An 11423-nucleotide genomic window follows, 5' to 3' on the forward strand; every position below is an offset into this window, starting at 1 on the left:
AGACCTGAGGAGGAGCAGCCTCGGACCTGTCAGTCAGACCGCTACAGCCAATCACGCTGCACGGCTGGGTCCTACCCACCCCCAGAGGGCCAGGTGCATGCTGGGACCTGTAGGCAAAGAAGTGTGTCGTTTTCAGGACATACCATGCATTTCAGAGACTGGTTGTAGCCTATTACAATGCACAGAGAGAGTTGCCCCTGACGACAGCAAAGCAAAAGGATAATTGTATTAGTAGTAACACTGGAAAGGCTAGATTGTAGTTCCCTAGCAACGGGCTGGCAGTAGTAAGGTGCATGGGCACCAGCCTGGTTCCTAAGAGAAGCTAAGGGGCGTAGCGAGTCTAGCTAGCGTATATGCACATGAAAAACTACACTACTGCTTTTAAAAATGAACTTTAGAAAGCTATTCGAACTACAGAACAACAAGCCCCTAGACATTGAGGCTCTGGAGGCTCAAGCCCTCTCTTTACACTGCTCTTCTCTCATCCCCCCTCATCTCTGTCCTCCTCGTCTCCCTCTCTCTCATCTCTTTCTCTTTACACTTCTCTTCTCTCATCCCCCTCATCTCTGTCCTCCTCGTCTCCCTCATCTCTTTCTCTTTACACTGCTCTTCTCTCATCCCCCCTCATCTCTTTCTCTTTACACTGCTCTTCTCTCATCCCCCCTCATCTCTGTCCTCCTCGTTTCCCTCTCTCTCATCTCTTTCTCTTTACACTGCTCTTCTCTCATCCCCCCTCATCTCTGTCCTCCTCGTCTCCCTCTCTCTCATCTCCCTTTACACTGCTCTTCTCTCATCCCCCTCATCTCTGTCCTCCTCGTCTCCTCTCTATCATGTCTTTTTCTTTACACTGCTCTTCTCTCATCCCCTCATGTCCTCCTCGTCTCCCTCTCTCTCATCTCTTTCTCTTTACACTTCTCTTCTCTCATCCCCCCCTCATCTCTGTCCTCCTCGTCTCCCTCATCTCTTTCTCTTTACACTGCTCTTCTCTCATCCCCCCTCATCTCTTTCTCTTTACACTGCTCTTCTCTCATCCCCCCTCATCTCTGTCCTCCTCGTTTCCCTCTCTCTCATCTCTTTCTCTTTACACTGCTCTTCTCTCATCCCCCCTCATCTCTGTCCTCCTCGTCTCCCTCTCATCTCTTTCTCTTTACACTGCTCTTCTCTCATCCCCCCTCATCTCTGTCCTCCTCGTCTCCCTCTCTCTCATCTCTTTCTCTTTACACTGCTCTTCTCTCATCCCCCCTCATCTCTGTCCTCCCCTCCCTCTCTATCATGTCTTTTTCTTTACACTGCTCTTCTCTCATCCCCCTCATGTCCTCCTCGTCTCCCTCTCTCTCATCTCTTTCTCTTTACACTGCTCTTCTCTCATCCCCCCCTCATCTCTGTCCTCCTCGTCTCCCTCATCTCTTTCTCTTTACACTGCTCTTCTCTCATCCCCCTCATCTCTTTCTCTTTACACTGCTCTTCTCTCATCCCCCCTCATCTCTGTCCTCCTCGTTTCCCTCTCTCTCATCTCTTTCTCTTTACACTGCTCTTCTCTCATCCCCCCTCATCTCTGTCCTCCTCGTCTCCCTCTCTCTCATCTCTTTCTCTTTACACTGCTCTTCTCTCATCCCCCTCATCTCTGTCCTCCCTCGTCTCCCTCTCTCTCATCTCTTTCTCTTTACACTGCTCTTCTCTCATCCCCCCTCATCTCTGTCCTCCTCGTCTCCCTCTCTATCATGTCTTTTTCTTTACACTGCTCTTCTCTCATCCCCCCTCATGTCCTCCTCGTCTCCCTCTCTCTCATCTCTTTCTCTTTACACTGCTCTTCTCTCATCCCCCCTCATCTCTGTCCTCCTCGTCTCCCTCATCTCTTTCTCTTTACACTGCTCTTCTCTCATCCCCCCTCATGTCCTCCTCGTCTCCCTCTCCCTCATCTCTTTCTCTTGCTTGTTCTTCCTCTCCTTGACACCAAAGTCACATTCTGCCACTTCCCCTTTTTACCTCTTCTTCCCCATCCCTCTAACATTCTCAAGCCCTCATCAACTTACTTATCCCCTCGGTCATCTTCCCATCTATTTGAGCATCCAGAGCCTCACAGATGAATAACTACTGTAGCAGGGGCAGAGCAGAAGAGAGCAGGGAGAACGTCTACCTCCAGCGCTCCTAGAGGGCTGGAGGGGGAAGGCAGGCAAGGCTAGGAACAGCTAATAAATCCCTTTGCAGGCAATCTAAGGCTTTTAAAATGCCATATACACCGTGGCATTAATGCACATTTCCATTTTTAACAATATTGTGCTTTTAAAAAGAATTTATAAAATAGGAGAGGGACTTTTTCCCCAACTTGTTGCCCTTTTCTTCACCGAATATCAGTCAAAAAGAGATGTGGAGAAAGAGCAAGGCAGGGAGGGATGGAGGGGGGAAAGAGGAGAGAGGGTGTGGGGCCCAAATGCTACTGTTCAGTTCTGGCTCCCCTCCAAACCCTGTCTCCCTGTAGTGTCGTAACTTCTTCATGGTTTGAGTGAAGGGGGTGGGGCATGGGAGGTGGAGGCGGGCCTAGAGCGGACAGAGCGCTGCCCCTTCAGGTTGCCCCAGAGGGGCGGGTCGATGGCTAGGGAGGTGGGTGGTTGAGGTGGGGCCTGGCCCAGATGGTGGGAGGGGCTTCCCCGCGTCACTCCACTCATAGCGGGGAGGCTCTGGTTCCGCCGCAGGCCGTCCAATAGGCTGCCTCCGCCTGTGGCTAGGAAGGTGGCCGAGTCCTGACGCACCAGGCCCTCTGACAACGGCTCCACCCCCTGGGGAACCTTGACCAATCCCAGCCGGCGTAGCCTCTCGACTAAGTTTACATTGATGGGGTCGGGCTTGGCTTTGGATTTGATTCTGGGGCCGTGGCTGAAGCTATGTGAGGCGGGGTCGGGGCTGGGGAGGTTGGGGCGATGGGTGCGGCCAAACTTCAGCCCATACACGTCCTGGAGGAAGAGCTCAGCCGGACGCGACGCCAGGAAGTTGTCACAGGTGGCTGGCGCCGGGGCACGGGACTCAAAGGGCACAGGCGAGGGGGTCGGCGAGTGGGACGGGGAGTTGGGGGGCGTGCTGGGGAGGAGACGCTGGGGGAGTGGGGCTTTAAGGTGAGAGGGAGGGGGGGCATCGGCGGTGGAGAGAGAAGCAGAGATGCCCCTCTCCAGGACCAGCTTGGCCAGGCCACAGGGGGCGGAGGGACGGCGAGGGGGGAAGGAGTCCACCCCCAAACTCAGCCTGCAGGGAGTCACCGGGGTGCTGGGGCCTGTCCTCATGGAGCTGGGAGTGTACTCTGAGACAGAAGACTGACAGTGGGAACTGAGAGAGAGAGACAAGACAATGTTACCCCACACAGCCATGTCATAAACACTACAGCACAAACACACAACACCAATCACCTTCATAGTCGTGTGTGTGTGTGTGTGTGTGTGTGTGTGTGTGTGTGTGTGTGTGTGTGTGTGTGTGTGTGTGTGTGTGTGTGTGTGTGTGTACCTGGAGGTGACCTGGGTGATGTCAGAGGGGTGCAGGATGCGGCAGGTTGTAAAGGTGTAGGTGGAAGACGTTGAACTCTGACATTTCCCCGGGTTATAAACTGAAGAGACAAAAAACAACCATTCAAACATTCCATCACAGACCAACGGCTTCCAATAACGACCCTTTACAGTTTCTTATCTTGGGGAAGAAATATTGACACATTTGTACACAAATGATTGTTTAAATGATGTAATCCGTAGTAAAGGGGAAACCACTGGCTGCTCCACCACGTTGTTATGGTTATTGTTGCTGGGCTGAGGAGCGTCGGTCACCATGGTGAAACTAATTGTGCTCTTCTACGGCGAGGACCATTATGTCAGAGGGGAAAAACAGTCTCCGTTGATTAAAATAACTTATTTGGTGGTTTAATATAATATCGCTAACGGACACGGTCCTTCTGTAGCACAGTTGGTAGAGCATGGCTGTTTCACCATTAGAATGTATGCACACATGACTGTTCCAGCATTAAGGATTCCAGCTTTAACGTTAAACTTTTAATGTTAAATGTTTTTTAAACTTACCTGACGAGGACGTTGTAGTAGTAAGACTGGTGACAGTCAGGCTCTGGGATTGGACAGGAGCCATGGACGTTACACTGGCGGGCAGAGCCAAGAGGGACGGGACACTGATGATGTCACAGGGGGAATTAGAGGTCATAGGGAGGTCACAGGTGATCGGGATTAGAGGGAGCTGTGGAGAGCCTGGTACTGGTACGAAAACAGGAGAAATGGGAGACACCGGTGGCCCGTTCAACAGCAAACGCTCCCTAATCCTTTCCCTGTTCTCCTCCGGTGTTGATGAGTACTGCACCTTGAAGGTGATCCCTCGTTCCTCCTCCTCTCCCTTCTTCTCCCAGGCGTCTGTCCCTTCCTTCACTCGGTTTCCTGAAAAGTCCCAAACCTTTGTTAGTGAGACTGATAAATTATTTTAAATCAATCGTTTACAAAAAAATATTTTCATAATTATATTAATAAGACATATGTAGCACATTTTATATATATATATATAATACCCAGTCAGTCATTTACAATAGGAGAGATCTATCTATATATATATATATAATACCCAGTCAGTCATTTACAATAGGAGAGATCTATATATATAAAATCAGTCATCTATCTATATATATAAAATCTCATCATATCTATCTATCTATCTATCCCATCAGTCATTTACAATAGGAGAGATCTATCTATCTATCTATCTATATATCTCATTTCAATATCTATCTATATATATATATATATAATACCCAGTCAGTCATTTACAATAGGAGAGATCTATCTATATATATATATATATATATATATAATACCCAGTCAGTCATTTACAATAGGAGAGATCTATCTATATATATATATATATAATACCCAGTCAGTCATTTACAATAGGAGAGATATATCTATATATATCTATCTATATATATATATATATAATACCCAGTCAGTCATTTACAATAGGAGAGATCTATCTATATATCTATCTATCTATATATATATATATATATATATCTATATATATATATATATATATAATACCCAGTCAGTCATTTACTATCTATCTATCTATCTATCTATCTATCTATCTATCTATCTATCTATCTATCTATCTATCTATCTATCTATCTATCTATATATATATATATATATATAGATTTAAAAAATATATATTTTTATATATATACATACATACAGTGGGGAGAACAAGTATTTGATACACTGCAGGTTTTCCTACTTACAAAGCATGTAGAGGTCTGTAATTTGTATCATAGCACACTTCAACTGTGAGAGACGGAATCTAAATCAAAAATCCAGAAAATCACATTGTATGATTTTTAAGTAATTAATTTGCATTAATTACTTAAAGGACAGGACAGGTGTCTTTTATACTTATAACAAGTTCAAACAGGTGCCATTAATACAAGTAACGAGTGGAGGACAGAGGAGCCTCTTAAAGAAGAAGTTACAGGTCTGTGAGAGCCAGAAATCTTGCTTGTTTGTAGGTGACCAAATACTTATTTTCCACCATAATTTGCAAATAATATCATTAAAAATCCTACAATGTGATTTTCTGGATTTTTTTCCCTCATTTTGTCTGTCATAGTTGAAGTGTACCTATGATGAAAATTACAGGCCTCTCTCATATTTTTAAGTGGGAGAACTTGCACAATTGGTGGCTGACTAAATACTTTTTTGCCCCACTATGTATGTATGTATGTATGTATGTATGTATGTATGTATGTATGTATGTATGTATGTATGTATGTATCAATTGTGAAATGTACATAGTGAATAAAAGTACCTCTCATGTCATATTTCTGTTCTTCGTCGCCTCCCTCTTCGTCTTCCTCCAGGTCGGTGAGGCGGTAGACGGTGTCGGCGAGAGCATCATGGGGGAGGGGCCGAAAGCCCTTGGTGACCACGCCCGGGTGGGGGTCCAGGATGGTGCCCAGGTGGGGCATGGCCAGCTGCTGCCAGTGGTGCAGAGTCAGAGAGCCTAGAGGGGTCAGAGGTTAAAGGTTAGGGATCAGGCGTCAAATGCGTTACTCACAGATGACAATTAGGAGTGTTACAGTTGACAGATGTCATAATGTGACCAAGTGGGTTCAAACTGGTATTCAGATATGATAATATAGACATCATAGATATTGGGTCAGGAATAACTCCTGGATAGATATCATAGCTTTTGGCTGCATTCCAGGCCACCTACATTCAGTAACCACATCTCTAAGGGTGTGTTTAGACAGACAGCCCAATTCTGATCTTTTTCTCACCAATTGGGCTTTTGTCCAATCACATCAGATCTTTTCACATCAGGTATTGGTCTATTGACCAATCACCTCTGATAAAATCATGACAAAAAGATCAGATTTGCGCTGCCTGTCTAAACGCAGCCTAACATACTGAAATCTGATGCTTGACTGCAAAAGATGATGTGGCATTCAATCACTGGTAAATTTGTGCAGCGGGGCTGCTTATCGCACAGCCTGGAACGCGCCCATTATCATGACTACACTTATAAAGCATGAACATATCCATTACCCTCCATGGGCTTGACAATCTGCAGCTTCTCAGGCAGGAAGGTCTTAAAACAGCTGGACGAGACCGAGAACTCTGATAGGTTGGTGAAGGATGACATGACGCTGCTCATTGGTGAGCTGTAGCCACTCCCCTCCACATCCGATTCCACTCCCCCAGCCAGGGCCTCCAGCTTCTTTTCGCGTTCCGCCTGGAAGAACTGCCGCTCGCACAGGAAATTCTGCCGCCGCAGGGAGAGGCGGTGCAGCGCCGACACGAGGTCATTTCCTCCTGGTGCGCCAGGCTTGCCAAGCGGGACCTCCTCCCTACTACAAAGACAAACACGCAACACAAACACATGCTTACCCAAATATACTCCTCTGTAGGCTCTAAATTCACTGAAATAAGTTTGAATTAAATCATATCAAATAATATGCTTTAAATTCTCTCACATATTGTTGCCACTGACTCAATGAATCCACCACAGTCAATACGGGTGCTTTAGACTGCAGGTCTAACAATCAGGGTCAACCTGGGTAACTCACTTGGCGCGGCCGTGGGATTGGTCGATCCCCTGTGCGGACAGGAAGGGCTGGGCCGTCATCACCAGGCAGCTGCCTCCTGAGCCAGGGATAGGGGGCGTGGCCATCGCCGCAGCTCGCTCTACCGACTCGTTGACCACGCGTACAGTCTGAAACACCTTCTTCTGGGAAACTCTGGGGACGGGGAGAGAGGGAGGAAGAGAGGAGAAGAAGAGAGGAGAAGAGGAAGAGAGGGGAGTTAGAGGAGGAGAGGGGAGTTAGAGGAGGAGAGGGGAGTTAGAGGAGGAGAGGGGAGTTAGAGGAGGAGAGGGGAGTTAGAGGAGGAGGGAGTTAGAGGAGGAGGGGAGTTAGAGGAGGAGGGGAGTTAGAGGAGGAGGGGAGTGAGAGGAGGAGGGGAGTGAGAGGAGGAGGGGAGTGAGAGGAGGAGGGGAGTTAGAGGAGGGGAGTTAGAGAAGAGGAAGAGAGGAGGGGAGTTAGAGGAGGGGAGTTAGAGAAGAGGAAGAGAGGAGGGGAGTTAGAGAAGAGGAAGAGAGGAGGGGATTTAGAGGAGGGGATTTAGAGGAGGGGAGTTAGAGGAGGGGAGTTAGAGGAGGGGAGTTAGAGGAGGGGAGTTAGAGGAGGGGAGTTAGAGGAGGGGAGTTAGAGGAGGGGAGTTAGAGGAGGGGAGTTAGAGGGGAGTTAGAGGAGGGGAAGAGAGGAGGGGAAGAGAGGAGGGGAGAGAGGAGGGGAGTTAGAGAAGAGGAAGAGAGGAGGGGAGTTAGAGGAGGGGAAGAGAGGAGGGGATTTAGAGAAGAGGAAGAGAGGAGGGGATTTAGAGGAGGGGATTTAGAGGAGGGGAGTTAGAGGAGGGGAGTTAGAGCAGGGGAGTTAGAGGAGGGGAATTAGAGGAGGGGAGTTAGAGGAGGGGAGTTAGAGGAGGGGAGTTAGAGAAGAGGAAGAGAGGAGGGGAGTTAGAGAAGAGGAAGAGAGGAGGGGAGTTAGAGAAGAGGAAGAGAGGAGGGGAAGAGAGGAGGGGAGTTAGAGAAGGGGAAGAGAGGAGGGGAGTTAGAGAAGAGGAAGAGAGGAGGGGAGTTAGAGAAGAGGAAGAGAGGAGGGGAGTTAGAGAAGAGGAAGAGAGGAGGGGAGTTAGAGAAGAGGAAGAGAGGAGGGGAGTTAGAGAAGAGGAAGAGAGGAGGGAGTTAGAGAAGAGGAAGAGAGGAGGGGAAGAGAGGAGGGGGAGTTAGAGAAGAGGAAGAGAGGAGGGGAGTTAGAGAAGAGGAAGAGAGGAGGGGAGTTAGAGAAGAGGAAGAGAGGAGGGGAGTTAGAGAAAGAGAGGAGGGGAGTTAGAGAAGAGGAAGAGAGGAGGGGAGTTAGAGGAGGGGAAGGAGGGGAGTTAGAGGAGGGGAGTTAGAGGAGGGGAGTTAGAGGAGGGGAGTTAGAGGAGGGGAGTTAGAGGAGGGGAGTTAGAGGAGGGGAGTTAGAGGAGGGGAAGAGAGGAGGGGAAGAGAGGAAGAGAGGAGGGGAGTTAGAGAAGGGGAAGAGAGGAGGGGAGTTAGAGGAGGGGAAGAGAGGAGGGGAGTTAGAGAAGAGGAAGAGAGGAGGGGATTTAGAGGAGGGGAGTTAGAGGAGGGGAGTTAGAGGAGGGGAGTTAGAGGAGGGGAGTTAGAGGAGGGGAGAGAGGAGGGGAAGAGAGGAGGGGAAGAGGAGGGGAAGAGAGGAGGGGAAGAGAGGAGGGAGTTAGAGAAGAGGAAGAGAGGAGGGGAGTTAGAGGAGGAGGGGAGTTAGAGAAGAGGAAGAGGAGGAGGGGAGTTAGAGAAGAGGAAGAGAGGAGGGGAGTTAGAGAAGAGGAAAGAGGAGGGAGTTAGAGGAGGGGGGGATTTAGAGGAGGGGAAGAGAGGAGGGATTTAGAGGAGGGAGTTAGAGAAGAGGAAGAGAGGAGGAAGTTAGAGAAGAGGAAGAGAGGAGGGATTTAGAGGAGGGGATTTAGAGGAGGGATTTAGAGGAGGGGAGTTAGAGGAGGGAGTTAGAGGAGGGGAGTTAGAGGAGGGGAAGAGAGGAGGGGAGTTAGAGAAGAGGAAGAGAGGAGGGGAGGATAGGAGGGGAGTTAGAGAAGAGGAAGAGAGGAGGGGAGTTAGAGAAGAGGAAGAGAGGAGGGGAAGAGAGGAGGGGAGTTAGAGAAGGGAAGAGAGGAGGGGAGTTAGAGAAGAGGAAGAGAGGAGGGGAGTTAGAGAAGAGGAAGAGAGGAGGGGAGTTAGAGAAGAGGAAGAGAGGAGGGGAGTTAGAGAAGAGGAAGAGAGGAGGGGAGTTAGAGAAGAGGAAGAGAGGAGGGGAGTTAGAGAAGAGGAAGAGAGGAGGGGAAGAGAGGAGGGGAGTTAGAGAAGAGGAAGAGAGGAGGGGAGTTAGAGAAGGGGAAGAGAGGAGGGGAGTTAGAGAAGAGGAAGAGAGGAGGGGAGTTAGAGAAGAGGAAGAGAGGAGGGGAGTTAGAGAAGAGGAAGAGAGGAGGGGAGTTAGAGGAGGGGAAGAGAGGAGGGGAGTTAGAGGAGGGGAGTTAGAGGAGGGGAGTTAGAGGAGGGGAGTTAGAGGAGGGGAGTTAGAGGAGGGGAGTTAGAGGAGGGGAAGAGAGGAGGGGAAGAGAGGAGGGGAAGAGAGGAGGGGAGTTAGAGAAGAGGAAGAGAGGAGGGGAGTTAGAGGAGGGGAAGAGAGGAGGGGAGTTAGAGAAGAGGAAGAGAGGAGGGGAGTTAGAGGAGGGGAAGAGAGGAGGGGAGTTAGAGGAGGGGATTTAGAGGAGGGGAAGAGAGGAGGGGAGAGAGGAGGGGAAGAGAGGAGGGGAAGAGAGGAGGGGAAGAGAGGAGGGGAGTTAGAGGAGGGGAAGAGAGGAGGGGAGTTAGAGGAGGGGATTTAGAGGAGGGGATTTAGAGAAGAGGAAGAGAGGAGGGGAGTTAGAGAAGAGGAAGAGAGGAGGGGAGTTAGAGAAGAGGAAGAGAGGAGGGGAGTTAGAGGAGGAGGGGATTTAGAGGAGGGGAGAGAGGAGGGGATTTAGAGGAGGGGAGTTAGAGAAGAGGAAGAGAGGAGGGAGTTAGAGAAGAGGAAGAGAGGAGGGGAGTTAGAGGAGGGGAGTTAGAGGAGGGGAGTTAGAGGAGGGGATTAGAGGAGGGGAGTTAGAGGAGGGGAGAGAGGAGGGGAGTTAGAGGAGGGGAGTTAGAGAAGAGGAAGAGAGGAGGGGATTTAGAGGAGGGGAGTTAGAGAAGAGGAAGAGAGGAGGGGATTTAGAGGAGGGGAGTTAGAGAAGAGGAAGAGAGGAGGGGATTTAGAGGGAAGAGAGGAGGGGAGTTAGAGAAGAGGAAGAGAGGAGGGAGTTAGAGAAGAGGAAGAGAGGAGGGGATTTAGAGAAGAGGAAGAGAGGAGGGGAGTTAGAGAAGAGGAAGAGAGGAGTGGAGTTAGAGAAGAGGAAGAGAGGAGTGGAGTTAGAGAAGAGGAAGAGAGGAGGCGAGTTAGAGAAGAGGAAGAGAGGAGGGGAGTTAGAGGAGGGGAACAGAGGGAGGAGTTAGAGGAGGGGAAGAGAGGGGAGCTTCTGCTTTGATTGCTTTTGCTCTTCTGTTTGTGTGTGTTTGTTGTTGTCGGTGTGTGTGTGTGTGTGTGTGTGTGTTGTTGTTGGTGTGTGTGTGTGTGTTGTTGTCGGTGTGTGTGTGTGTTTGTTGTTGTCGGTGTGTGTGTTTGTTGTTGTCGGTGTGTGTTTGTGTGTGTGTGTGTTCTATACTCACTTCTGGTCCTGGAAAGCCACCTCGTCCTCGACACTCAGCTCTCTCATCATGGTGCCCTCAATCTCTGCTGCCAGGGAGTCCTGAGACACAGTAATTTACACTCATTAATAGGTACACACACTATTGGGCACACGCACACATATTCACACATAAATAGGGTTGACACACACACATACACACACAATCTGCTGCAGATGGAGCTCATGAGCTGGATCTGTCTGAGCTGGATCTGTCTGAGCTGGATCTGTCTGAGCTGGATCTGTCTGAGCTGGATCTGTCTGAGCTGGATCTGTCTGAGCTGGATCTGTCTGAGCTGGCCCTCTCTGAGCTGGATCTCTCTGAGCTGGCCCCTCTGAGCTGGCTCTGTCTGAGCTGGCTCTCTCTGAGCTGGATCTGTCTGAGCTGGCCCTGTCTGAGCTGGCCCTCTCTGAGCTGGATCTGTCTGAGCTGGATCTGTCTGAGCTGGATCTGTCTGAGCTGGATCTGTCTGAGCTGGCCCTCTCTGAGCTGGCCCCTCTGAGCTGGATCTGTCTGAGCTGGATCTGTCTGAGCTGGCCCTCTCTGAGCTGGCCCTCTCTGAGCTGGCCCTC

The 11423-nt window shown here is 49.6% G+C and overlaps 1 protein-coding gene across 1 annotated transcript; it reads right to left on the minus strand.

Moving 5' to 3' along the window:
* Nucleotides 1-868: 868 nt before the first annotated feature.
* On the minus strand, nucleotides 869-11095 carry LOC118377370 (trafficking kinesin-binding protein 2-like). The gene is made up of 7 exons (XM_052509629.1): nucleotides 10834-11095; nucleotides 7097-7267; nucleotides 6576-6880; nucleotides 5836-6030; nucleotides 4056-4418; nucleotides 3493-3592; nucleotides 869-3318 (listed from the first exon to the last, which is right to left on the minus strand). Exons 1-7 carry the CDS (start codon nucleotides 10881-10883, stop codon nucleotides 2493-2495), a joined length of 2010 nt encoding a protein of 669 aa, XP_052365589.1. The 5' UTR covers nucleotides 10884-11095; the 3' UTR covers nucleotides 869-2492.
* Nucleotides 11096-11423: the final 328 nt, after the last annotated feature.

This window comes from Oncorhynchus keta, unplaced genomic scaffold (assembly GCF_023373465.1).
Source record: "Oncorhynchus keta strain PuntledgeMale-10-30-2019 unplaced genomic scaffold, Oket_V2 Un_contig_4837_pilon_pilon, whole genome shotgun sequence".
NCBI lineage: Eukaryota > Metazoa > Chordata > Actinopteri > Salmoniformes > Salmonidae > Oncorhynchus > Oncorhynchus keta.